Below are 13,002 nucleotides of genomic sequence, written 5' to 3' on the forward strand. Positions count from 1 at the left end.
CACATTTTTTTTTTGTATAAACATTGACTTACGTAATATTGCATATATTCATATTAAAATACTATATGACAATTTGTCTTAATACATACATGGTAATTAGTAGTACAGTAGTACTATGTATGTATATTGTATACCATACATATGAATATATGACATTAATAGAGAATTACGATTTTAGATTCTGAGCACAGCGATAAATGTATTGATTTTACTATGATGTATTTTTTAATTTTTTTTTTTTTGTGGATGAGTACATGATAAGTTGTGGAAAGATAAAATGCTTCGATTTTCTCCAAAATAGGGGTAGTTTTGGATATAAAATTGAATCTAGTTTGTACTATAAACGGGTCGAATTTAAAAATTTAAAACAAATTTAAAATTAAAACGAATTTAAAACAAACAAAAAGTTAAGCAAAAACAGAAAGTTTTACGCGTAACCAGTTTTTTTTTATAACTCGAAAACAAATAACCATAGATATTTTAAATTTTAATATATAAACTCTAATATAAACTAAATATTTCGTTGAAACGTTCAAAAAAGTAATTTTATTTTAATGATAATAAAACAAAATTGTAAAACTATAATTCTTTTCTACAGAAATTATTCTATAATGACTTAAAGTTATGTATAAACAAATATGTCCAAAAACAATAATTTATTGTTTTTGAGAAAATTAGTATTTATATGTTTATATGGTCTATAAACGTAAAATGATTAAAATTTTATTCGATTCTTGATTATTTTGAAATTTTTAATATATTTTATTTTAAGTTCTTATTTTTTATATGTGTCTCGCGAGAAGGTGGTTTCAGTTACGGTCATATTCTAAGGAACATTATATAGGCAACACATTATGTTTCTTTTAATATGAGAACGTGCAAAAAGGAAATATTAACATTATTATTTATTAATTTATTTATATGAATTATCAACCGTCATAGTCCAATTTACTTAGTCAGCTGTCACTTCTGTGTTATTTTCAAATTCAGTTTAAACATGGAAAAATCGTTTGTTGCACTTTTTAATGTATAGATTGTAATCATTCATATCTAATAAAATAAATAATAAATACGTGAGAATACGTTCGCATAATATAATTTACCCTGAAGCACTTACAATAACATATGCTCTAGCAAACACTTATCAAGATTGTGAAACATTGGCATATTTTATCCATTTAATTTTTGTTAAAAACTGACATACCTAGGCATTTACTTACGTTATGAAAAATATAATATAATATGTAGTTGGTACCATTATAATACTACAACCAAATCAAAATGTATGTTCTTTCATCAAATTAATCGATTAACTAGGTAATTAGAAGAATTTTTTTTTTATTTAACAAGTAGAATAAAATCATAGTTACATAATAATGTATTTCATTTTTTTTAAACAGTATCAGTGAAATACAAATGATGATTCAATTTATGTTCATATCATCTATACGCACTTAATTATCTTGACAATAAATATGTAAGTATACATTTTTTGTATTTAAGTATGTAGATGATTTTAGCAGAAAATGTATCGACCATTAGGTTGTATAATAATTTTGAGAGTTTGTCTAATATGAATTTACAACACATGCAAGTAGTTGTAAATAATTAGAAATCACTGAATTTTTTCTTTAATTGCTTATAAATTAAAAAAAAAAAAATCAAGCACAATATTACAAGAAAAAAATAAACAAAAACAAATTTGTTCTATATTAATTATACATATACCTATACATTATTTGTGTGTATATAATATTATATTTACGTAATATAAAAACAAATACATATAGTCAAATAAAGAAAAATATCATTGAGACTGTATATAATTTTAAATTGTTGTCGTATATTATTTCTCGTAAAACATATTAATTACAATACATTTTGTATATTATATTGTAATGTACTTCATTGTGATTTCTTGGGGAATTCCCAACCGAGTTCGGGTTTCTCCGCCACAGCCATGTACACCATAGCCCCTCGGTTTGGCAGTGGTTGGATGGCTACGTAAGTTCGTTTGTCCGGAGTCCAGTGGCACTGATATGGGAGAGGTTTGGGCGGAGGCAATTGCTTATCGAAAGGTCCGGGCTCAGGTTTCTAAATAATATTTGTGTATTAGATATACCTAAGCACTAACAATTACTTAAATATAACATTATGGGTGGATTGGCTTGAATAGTTTTAAACCGATTTATTTAAAAGTAACTACCAAAAATTAAATTTTTTTACTTAAATTGGAAGTTATATAATATAAAACTAATAAATTTTGACTAAATTAAAATACAGACTATATAATTTTGCAGATATCTTCTTACTATATATTATGTATATAAAACGTTACACACGAATATGGATAGACATTTTCGTTGGATCTAACAAAACCTACAGAATGATTTTTAAAAATCTATGATAATAACATTACTGCAATCAAAACATTTCACGGATAATAATATTGCTGTGCATAAAACATCCGTCCCACGTCCCATTCAAGCCAAAAACGTCACCAATTCGCTGCTGTTTCTGATACTTACTCCCCACATACAGCACGCCGGTGACTGTCCTGTTTCGGCGATCGTCCGCTTGATGATTCCCATGAAATATTTCAAAAAATTATTCCGATGTTTCAACACGTTCACGTCTTTGCTTTGCAGTGTCTTCACTCTAGTGATCCACTTGTCGACTATGGCCCTGTCTGTTGGGTGAAAACAAAATCGTTACCAGTAAGTACGGTCGGTGACGACGATAGAATGTGGCGTCGTACATTCGAACGCGAAAACAGTGGTGTACAGAACATAATATAATGATATATTATTAAAATCGGTTATTTTATTTGACAAAAACATGATATATTTATGTTATTTATGTGTTTTGAAATGCGTCGGGCAATAGTAATTATTCGAGTATTAATATTTTAGTGTCTACAGTAAATTATATTACCATCCATATCTCGCATCAACGGTATCATAGTTTTAGCAGCTTCTGTCATTTCCATAAATTCTTGAGCGTAGTCTGTCATTATAATATTTTAAGAATTTTTCACCGTTCCTAAAATAATCTATCTCAAAAGTCAAAATTGTAAAAATGAAATTATATGTTACCAAATGTCTAAAGTTTATATGAGTGTATAAAAAATATAGTATAGCAACGTAAATATAATTATTAGCTATTTATTTCAGCCAATAGTCGTAAAACTATAAACTTTCAAAACCCTAAAAATGCTAATAATAACTTTTAAATGACAAAAGTGGTTTTTTGAATATTTTATACAATTTTTTTTTAGTTATTATTAGTGTCTTCTTACCGCTATTAAAACCAGTCTGATTATTGTGTCGTCTAAAGATAATAATTTATTATAATATAAACAGTTTTAGTGGCAAAAAGTCTCATACTTATGATGCACATCAGGATTACCAGGTATTATAGATATGACTACATATAATGTATTATGCACTTATTAAATACACAGACACATAATTTTATTATTTATAATACTCGTGTACCTACTATAGTTTATTACTAGTTGTCATTAGTAATAAGATTTTGATAAAAATTACTCAGCTCCAATAATAAATACGAATAGTTGTATATTTTACAATCTACTAATTCTACTTACAAATTTTACAATTTTGTTTTTTTTTTCTTGAACTAATTACAGTATATTGTATAAATTATTTACATTTAAAAATAAATTGTTCAATGTTTTGATTTTGATTTGATAATAATCTCATTGAATATTTTTTGTTACAATTCAAATTTCATATCGATAATAATAATAATATAGGTATGTTATTCATATTATTTAAAATACTGTTTTATAAATAAACATGGATGATTCATTACAAGCACAATATATAATATAACGATATTTTTCTAAACAATTAAACAATTTTTTTCTATTTAAACTTTTAAACATTTTGATAAATTAAACTGAAACATAAATAATAAAAAAAGGTACAATATGCATTGAAAATAAAATATATTTGTCACTAATCAATGAACTATAATATATTTTGTCTAAGATAACAATTTTATCATTATATTATGTTTCCTATGAAACGACTTATCGTTAACAATATAATTAATATAAGTTATGGTAATAATTATACTCTGTGTTATATTAACATGGAAAACAAATTTATTATCTATTAAGTACAAAGTAAGAGTATAAATAAAAACAAATAAATAACTACAAACAGTATTGGTTATTAATAATATTGAGATGAATAAGACATTCTAAAATATTTTTTACATACAAATATTATTGTCATACTTAATATTTTATATTTAACTGATTTCACAAATACTTTTCTTCTACCTGAATAACTAAAACTATTAATTAATCCCAGAATCTGTTAAATAAAGGTATAGTTATTTTGGCTGTTTTATCTAGTGCGGTATTGCACTTATGAAATATGCATATCTACGCTATTTATTTATTTTTTTTAGACCATTATCTATTACTTTAAATTACTATAAAAGTATATATTTAATGTTTTTTAATGTTTTTTTTTTTAATAAATCGTCGTTTAAAATTGTTTCAGATTTCACTTCTACATAATATTCCATAAAATATAAACATTTATAAAAAAAGAAAAACAATTTAACAATAATATTTAAGTTATTTTGATTATTAAATTATTCGTAACAAGCATTCTAAAAGAAGAATTAATCTTTACAATGTTTATTACTTTAAATCGTATTATATTTAATTAATAAATATAATCAATTATAATATATTATTGCTGTGTTGTCTTTTCTTAATATTAAATGTGAAATACAATTTACAGTTATATAATTTGTATTATTGATAGTAATTATTGTTTGTATTATTAAAAATAATTAGGCATTTACAGAAATATGATTAAAATAATCATTTTTGCCTTTTTATATACATATGGTATCAAGTATATTTCAATCAATTCCTATATGACATGAGTCGTATCAAAAATAAACCGGAAATTGAAATTACACGATTACGTCATGTATAACTTTATGATGAACATATTGTGATTTTAGGATACTATTTTTGTGAACACATACTTGTGGAAGGACTTGTATGATTACTTCATGAATATGTTAAAACTTAAAATATAATAAAATTATGAGAAAAATGGGTATCCAATAGATTTTTTTTACAGAACTAACAATATATTTTTAGAATATTATATAGTTATGGCACTGATATGTAAAATAAAAATTACGATTAAAATTTAAAAGTATACGTATAATGATATCATACGTCTTGATTAATTAGTCAAGGTTTTTTAAAAAAACAAAACAAAACGATTAGGCTCCTAACATTTTTTTAACCGAGTAGCCGGGAATGGAATAGAAAAATAATATTATCATGAGGAATATTGCCAAAACGATGATCCCTTTCAGGATTTTCCATTTATAATTGTGCCAAATTATGTAACGTATAGATTTAAATGGATTTAAGAACCACATAAATGAAGCGTCTGGTCGGCTGTAAAAACAAAATAGTTATCATTTAATGTTATATCGCACATAACGTGTCATCAAGAATTTAATTTCTAATTTATATTTTACTTGGGTTTATCCAATGGATCTGGTTCATTACGGCCAATACCAGCAGGAATTTTTTCCGCTTCGTCGGTGGTAAGTAAGTGTAACTCGGCCTCAACCTTCCCCTGTAAAATGATGTGTCCCAAAAATTATAATAATATTACATTGTTACATGCCACTGGTTTACAAACCGTTAATTCCATTTCCTCGTTTTCTTTTTTAACATAAAACGGCCACCAGCCTTTAACGCGTTTTTGCTTGAATATATTAACCATCGGAACTGATCCATCCGACTTGAGCATTTCCAACGTGCACAACTTTGAAGACTTGGCACCTCGAGGAAAATTGTTCAAGTCCAACGTTAAGGCTCCTAAACATTTGATTGGTTTGAATTAGAGAAAACTTTGATATTTTTTTATAAATAAAATACTGGAACGTGTACTATTTTTTTGTCATTTCCAAATATAGTTTAAGTAGGATATACAATATACATGTTTCTAATTTGTTCGAAGTAAAATATGATAATTAATGTTTATTAATATTTATTTAGTTATTTTGTTATTACAGAGAGTTTCTAGTACTATTTTACAATTTGCAATTTATAATATAGATATAAGATAGTATAATGTAATTTTTCAGCACAAAAATTGTTTAAACAATATTTTTATTAATTTTTAACATCGATAAATACATACACCATGACGTGTAATTTACTGTTCACCCAGCATTAAACTAAGTTTCATAGTTAATAAATGTCAACGTAAAAAGTAGTTTATGACAAACAATTTTAAATAATATATTAAAAAGTATTAAGTTTTGAACTTTTGACTAATTGTCGGTGTCTTTTATTTTATATAGTGCTTACTATACTTTCATTTTTTAAAAGGCATATGAAACGCTTATGATTACATATTTTACTGTCACTATTTCCGTGTCCTGAATCGCATTAACTATTTAATATATAATTGCATTTACCCAAAAAATCATCAGCTGAAAAATGGTCAGCATCCCACACTTGAAGCTCGAGTCTAGCCGGTATTTTACTCTCCGTTTCATCCCACGAGAACAGCGACTCTTTTTTCGATATAACGATTTTCTCTTCCGCCACTAAATAGTCGAACGGAAATAGAAATCTCCAATTGAAGTTGCCCTCTCCTGTCAATGACCTGTAATGTATGTCTGTGCTCTGACAGTCATCCGGGCCTTTCAACCATCTGTGTAAAGTAAAATATACGCGAGGAATTAGATTGAAATAATTTATTTAAATTACAATTTAGCACAACGACGATCGCAATCACCCTTTTACGTAGATGTCACTCATTTTTTCCCCCGTGAAAAATGCGTCATCTTCTAACACTACGTCGTCCGTGTTCCAGATGATCACTCGCAATTGGTACGATTTCGGTTTCCTCGGCGAAATGTCTAACGCCGGGCCCGGCAGTGGCATGTCCATCGGAAACATGTCCACCCACATTTCTAGTTTGCCCTATAACACACGATCGGCGGCGTACACAAAAATATTGTTAGAGTTCGTCGAACAGGCGCAACTATTATCGCAACAAATTCGATTCGACTTACTCTTTCGATTCCCGCTTTGTCAGCAATAAACAGTGGCCTGGTTTCTATGTGTTCGGGTACAAGGTGACAACCTCTTCGGGGTATTTCATGCCAGTTGTGCAAGACAGCTAACGCCATGTGTTCTTCCGTACCTAAAATAACGATTATTAAACGTCGGTATAGGTAATAATAAAAATATTTTATATCATATTCTATATAGAGTATCCGCTTGCCTTTTGCACAATACCATTCGATTGTGTCGTCAGTATTGTTTTGAAGACAAAATGTTTTCGTGCCAATTTTAACCGTTCCATTTAAATACACCGGCGGGTCTAATTTAGCCTCTTTGCACAGTTTTGCTAATATTTGTGTCGGTTTCATTGAATCTCTCCACCGATTGTACCCCGAACTAAATGTTTGAACAATCGAATATTATACAAATAGCTCTGATAAAAATAATTTGGTACTATACTTACAGTTCATAAGTTTTAGGAATACCACATGTCGCTCTATGTCTACTATAAAATCGATTTTCTAAGTCTATTCTGGTCTCTCCTATTAGATCATCCGATCCCAATAGATCCCAATCTAGTATTTGTACAGTTAACATAGAATCTTGTGGGAATGTCGCTTCAATTTCAAAACATCTATAATACGATTAAATGAAATATATACATACAATATCCATATTTTTTTTAAACTTTTAATTTAATTCATATATTTTTTATATTTAACTATTTAAGTAAGACATACTTTCCAAAAACTGGATTGAGCTGTTTTGAAATGTAATTATCTTTGTCGCTAATTTTTTTTGAGCCTAATTGCAACACTACATATGGATCGGCTTTTCCATTGATATCCATAGGATGTAGATCGTTAGCTTTTACAATGTACACTCTAACTAATACGTGAATTGGATCATTTGAAGGTAATCCTTGAAAAAACCCGTACTGTGGATCAAAGCCCATTATAGTGTGATCTTCGATGTTTTTCGGTAAAGGCCATTTATATACTTTTATTGAACCCTAAAAGTCATTACAGTTGATGTTGATTACAATGTTGTAACGATATTATTGTATTCCCATTACTTTAAACGTCCCCACTATCCGAGCCTCATCTTCGACATCGTCACCAGTTTTTTTACCTCGATACAAATCAAATGGTAATAACCATTCTCGAAAACCATTGAATTCGGGTTGTGCCTCGAGTTCGTTTGAATATATCTATTTAATTTGAATAATAAGCATATTTTAAATTAATATAATCACGTAATTGGGATTTATTATAATATTATTTTAGTTTATTATTTATGTTATATGATATAGTTTATTTACCTTCATGGTAGCAATTTTAGTAACTTCACGTTTTCTTTGAAATTTTTTTGGACTTAATTTTGCTACAAAACGTGATGCTTTGGTACTTTTCTTAGGCGCTTTCACTTCAATTTGGGTAGGTTCCATTTTAATCGGTAATAGTCCATTGGTGTCTCCATATGCCATTTTTCGGTTTTCCTAAAATAATTACGAATTGTTTAAATGAACAATGAACAATATTAACTTTTATTGTGTACAGACTTCGATAATAGCGCTTTCGACAGATGCGAAATATTTTGTCCACCAATCACGACTATCGTCATTTTTCAATTCTATTATTTCCTCGACACTTTGTTTCCGACTTAATCTATTGAATTGTGTCTTTATGTCTTTTTGGGTCAGATGACTAGAACCCTTTAATACAATAAATAATGGTCAAATCATACGTTGGTTACACGCTAGTCACAACTTACATAACTGATGTTGATTACTGCATCTTTATTGTCCAATGTATTGTTTTTTTCATTAAGCTGTGTATTATTGTTATTATTGGTATTTTGCTCACTTTTAGTAAATCGATTTGTGTTAATTTGATTTTTCTTTGAACTGATTTCTATGCATACATAATATTTAATATAATCTCGATACTTACATACTTAAAAAATATAAATGGTTATAACCATAGATTAAATATACTAGTATATTATCTATTTAATCTACGTTATAACTGATTATACTGATACATTTTTATCTATAAATAAAATTGTATCATTAAAGTAATAATTAGAAGTACTTCTGTATTTTTGGTTAATTTAATAGTATATACGTAATTGTAATTTAAATATGCTATTTTTTCTTTATATATAAAAGTATACTTAAATATCGATTGCGTGTGATAAATTTTAACTGTACAGAACCCGACTTCGTTTGGGAAAAAATAAACAAATATAAAATACAGTACTTTATCGGTGCGTGTCTATTCGTTTTAGTTTACCTCAGTTCAACTAATTTAATTAATTCCACTGAGATCAGAAATCTATCTGTAGCGGATTTTATACAACGATTATAGTATACTTCAAACTACTCTTAATTTATTTATGAGCATAAATTTAAAATCATTATCAACAGAAAATAAACAAACAATAAATATCGTAAATTAACTTTTAATTTAAATCAAAGTTATGGATTTTCATTTTAATTATTGTTTTCAAACTAACTAAATTTTTTTAGTTTCTACAAGTATTAACAGTTCATCTAGCTGTATTACCTACTTTCCCGAGAAAATAAGTTTTACCATTTAAAAAAAAAATACAATTTACTGGACAGATGGTGCCACTGATGTACTACTATTTTACGCTCAATATTCCGTGGATAGGAGTTGTTCGGTTATACCATACAAATTTACAACTATACTTATAACCTGCTTCGTAGTGTGTTCTTTAAATTAAAAAAAAACCGTTCGGTGGTTCAATTTCAGAAGATTACTCGTTAATCGTTATTCGTTAATAATAACTTACCTCACATTTATGTATAAATATCTATACAATGTTTAACTTATAATATAAAATTATATTTCTTGTAATAAATGCTGTAAGTATATGTTAATTATAATCAATATATTATTATTAGTTCTATATATTTGAGATATAATCTTTTAGCTATAATTCGTTTTTTAGTGGTGATCAATGACTATAGTGGAGGATACGTGAAATTCGATAAAATAATATTATACTATATTAATTCATTATCATACAATTGTATACCTAATATTATTTCTAAGTATCGAAGTTATAAAACTTTTTAAAAATACCTGTGGGATAACACAAAACTACAAAGTACGATGATAAAACTATAAAATAAAACAATTACAATTTGGGAAAAAATAACGACATGAAGTATAAACATTATGTAAATGTGATATTTATATGAATATAAAAAGAAATATATTGATAATGTAAATGTGTTGAGCAAATTCAAATAAAAAATACATAACTCACTGTTATTGGTTATTTATAGTTTGAATTTAATGTTTATTTTTAATTATTTTTAAATTTTCTGGTTAATGTAATTAGTTTAGATTTTAATACGCCTAAGCTATATTCCAAGACAAACATGCTTGATGAAAATAATCGAATATTGAAACTGAAAGTGGTGAGTCAAAGTATTTCAATTTTCATTCAAGAGGCGGAGTTAAAAAACTAGCAGTAGAAAGAAAACGAGCTTGATAGAAATTCCGAGTAATCAATATAGATCTTTTAAACTAAAAATAATAGAAAATTTAATTTGACTGATTAACTTATATGCAATAAGTGCAACCGAATGTACTGAATATGATGCTGATCGTATACACACAGTAAACGAGTAATACTCGAATAAAGTTGTCACTATACACTTTAACCAGTGTAAGTGGCTTAATAAAAGTGAGGGAATAAAAAAATTGTTTATTCTAAACAAGAGAATAAAAAAAAATCAATAATAAAAAGCGTAATATAATGATGGTATATACGTATTATGTATAACAGTTTCTACATAGTTTTGAGCTAATATTTTCCTAAGTAATGTTATCTTTTTGATGAAGTCATTGTTATGGGATTAAATTATTTCTGGTGATAGATTTCATAAATAATGTTAACATAAGATAAGTTTAACTGTTTGTGTTTGTCTTTTATAGTGAGTATGTCAAAGATACCAATAATAATCCCGACTAATATCACTTATATAAAATAATGCACGTTGTCACGACATCCGATAAATGTTAAATCATTGATAAAATACAATAAATAATATAATATATAATACAAAATAATAAAATATTATGTATTCTTACGTTGCAGTTGTTGTAGCGATCTATTTCGTTCGAGTGCTTCTCTTTCCTTCTTTGTAGTTGGTACATACATATATCTATGGATTGAGTTTATAAGGTGTGTACCTACTAAGGTAAATCTACCAAAACTCCTACAATCGACTGCGCGTATTGTTAAAGGTGGGCGATAAAGCTCTTGTTCAGGAAGTTCCTATAAAATACACCAATAATAATATTGTAGTTTAATTTGCATAGTAAAGCATTATGAACAGGTATATCTATTGAAATAACATGTATAAACCATGACCGTAAAGAAATAGCAATTATAGTAATTTTTCAATAATTTGCAAATCTTACTAGCTCTAAAAATTTTACTGGAGTACTGAAATTTGGATTTTTGCGTGCATTTTGAATAATAGACGAGTAGAGTATGTGACCAGCGCATTCAATATCGACACGGGGTTTGTCTACAGTCATCAAGTGCACACGCTTCAAGTCTCGCAGTCCCCAAAATAATACTTCAATCCTAGAAACAATAAATTATTATGAATCGTTATGAGCACGTCACAAGCTTATTAATTATAGCTTTCTTTATTTTTTTTTTCGTAATTCCATATCACTCTTAAAATTATTTAAAATTTAAGTATTTTAAAATATGCAGATAAAATATAATATTTAAAAATTCCAAAAAATCAATGGTGTTTGAACACACACATTTATTATTAAAAGAAATAATCAGCGTGAACACTGAGAAATAAATTATTACATGCTTGGTGAATTACCTTAGATAAATGTTTATGTACTTATGTATTAAAATATTACATTATTAATAAACGTCGTGGTCAAGCATGCGGTCATAATATCACGAATAACATTAAATCAAATGTGTCATAGTAGAAAATTAAATATAAATAAATTATTGTGACGATTTATTAGTATTACCTATATTTTGCTAACGTTGGTCTAATATCTTTCGGAATTGGTAAAATTGGCTCACAATGTTGTCCGTCCACTATTGAATAAATTTCCTTAGGATTTGGCAACGGTGGTAATATAGCACTTTCGCCAATCAGTGCGTTAGGAAGCTGCACAAAAACATATTGAAAATCAAACGGGTTTTAATCAGTGCGTACTACGTACACAGTCTATACATAAATATATATATTTTAAAACCGAACTTGTAATAATTCGAACGTTGCTAAAAGCTCTCCCGCGTGTTCCATGCCTCTATGCACATCATACCATTCTAAGGACGGTGGAAATTCCGGTCTAACATAGTCGTCTTCCAAAAGTTTCACGTGTGGTTTAGCTACAGTTCTACCAATGAATTCGGATTTTCCCTACAGTACACACAAAAACAGTCAGTTTACATTTTTCATACAAGACAGAACAGTTACCACTTTGTCTTGATCGAATATTTCCACTACGATGGTGGGTGGATGATTTTTAATGTCGTCTTTTGTCCCGTACAGTATCACGTCGTTAATGATCAACAGTTCATCCCAGGTGGGACTTAAAGTTTCGTCAATTACCTGTAAGATAATAAAACTCAAGCAAACAATTTAACAAGCGCAACTGTGCTGCACAATGATCTGATTGAATAGCATATAAGTAGGTATATATTTCTATATACATCTCGAGATATATATATATATATATATAAGTACTTGTGTTTTCGTAGAGTTTTCACAAAATATAATTTGTGCGTATGGATCGGATAAGCCGGATGCGTCAGAACCTATTAAGGAACGAGCTTGATACATATACGCCCTCAGTTGAAATGTCTAAAAATAAACACACCAGTAA

At 27.8% G+C, this 13,002-nt stretch overlaps 2 protein-coding genes across 3 annotated transcripts in view; both read right to left on the reverse strand.

Annotated features, from left to right (window-relative positions):
• Positions 1 to 1,750: 1,750 nt before the first annotated feature.
• On the reverse strand, positions 1,751 to 3,597 carry LOC132929745 (uncharacterized). The gene is made up of 3 exons (XM_060995304.1): positions 2,935 to 3,597; positions 2,529 to 2,689; positions 1,751 to 2,094 (listed from the first exon to the last, which is right to left on the reverse strand). The coding sequence occupies exons 1-3, from the start codon at positions 3,011 to 3,013 to the stop codon at positions 1,906 to 1,908; spliced, it is 429 nt and encodes a 142-aa protein (XP_060851287.1). The 5' UTR covers positions 3,014 to 3,597; the 3' UTR covers positions 1,751 to 1,905.
• Positions 3,598 to 3,818: 221 nt separating this feature from the next.
• LOC132929615 (otoferlin-like) overlaps positions 3,819 to 13,002 on the reverse strand; it is a 125,676-nt gene continuing 116,492 nt past the window's right edge. The window contains exons 19-37 of one of the 2 annotated variants that reach the window (XM_060995091.1): positions 12,864 to 12,980; positions 12,597 to 12,728; positions 12,375 to 12,536; positions 12,139 to 12,281; positions 11,554 to 11,722; positions 11,221 to 11,407; positions 8,867 to 9,006; positions 8,655 to 8,807; positions 8,415 to 8,591; positions 8,169 to 8,303; positions 7,834 to 8,105; positions 7,557 to 7,727; positions 7,314 to 7,489; positions 7,102 to 7,232; positions 6,822 to 7,009; positions 6,499 to 6,737; positions 5,715 to 5,893; positions 5,548 to 5,648; positions 3,819 to 5,464 (exon numbers count right to left, since the gene is read on the reverse strand). In XM_060995091.1, the coding sequence (XP_060851074.1) occupies positions 5,284 to 5,464; positions 5,548 to 5,648; positions 5,715 to 5,893; positions 6,499 to 6,737; positions 6,822 to 7,009; positions 7,102 to 7,232; positions 7,314 to 7,489; positions 7,557 to 7,727; positions 7,834 to 8,105; positions 8,169 to 8,303; positions 8,415 to 8,591; positions 8,655 to 8,807; positions 8,867 to 9,006; positions 11,221 to 11,407; positions 11,554 to 11,722; positions 12,139 to 12,281; positions 12,375 to 12,536; positions 12,597 to 12,728; positions 12,864 to 12,980 (3,153 nt within the window). In that variant the 3' untranslated portion in view covers positions 3,819 to 5,283. Of the gene's footprint in view, positions 5,465 to 5,547; positions 5,649 to 5,714; positions 5,894 to 6,498; positions 6,738 to 6,821; positions 7,010 to 7,101; positions 7,233 to 7,313; positions 7,490 to 7,556; positions 7,728 to 7,833; positions 8,106 to 8,168; positions 8,304 to 8,414; positions 8,592 to 8,654; positions 8,808 to 8,866; positions 9,007 to 11,220; positions 11,408 to 11,553; positions 11,723 to 12,138; positions 12,282 to 12,374; positions 12,537 to 12,593; positions 12,729 to 12,863; positions 12,981 to 13,002 lie in introns of both variants that reach the window. The other variant, XM_060995090.1, reaches the window with a different exon arrangement.

Source organism: Rhopalosiphum padi, chromosome 4 (assembly GCF_020882245.1).
Source record: "Rhopalosiphum padi isolate XX-2018 chromosome 4, ASM2088224v1, whole genome shotgun sequence".
NCBI lineage: Eukaryota > Metazoa > Arthropoda > Insecta > Hemiptera > Aphididae > Rhopalosiphum > Rhopalosiphum padi.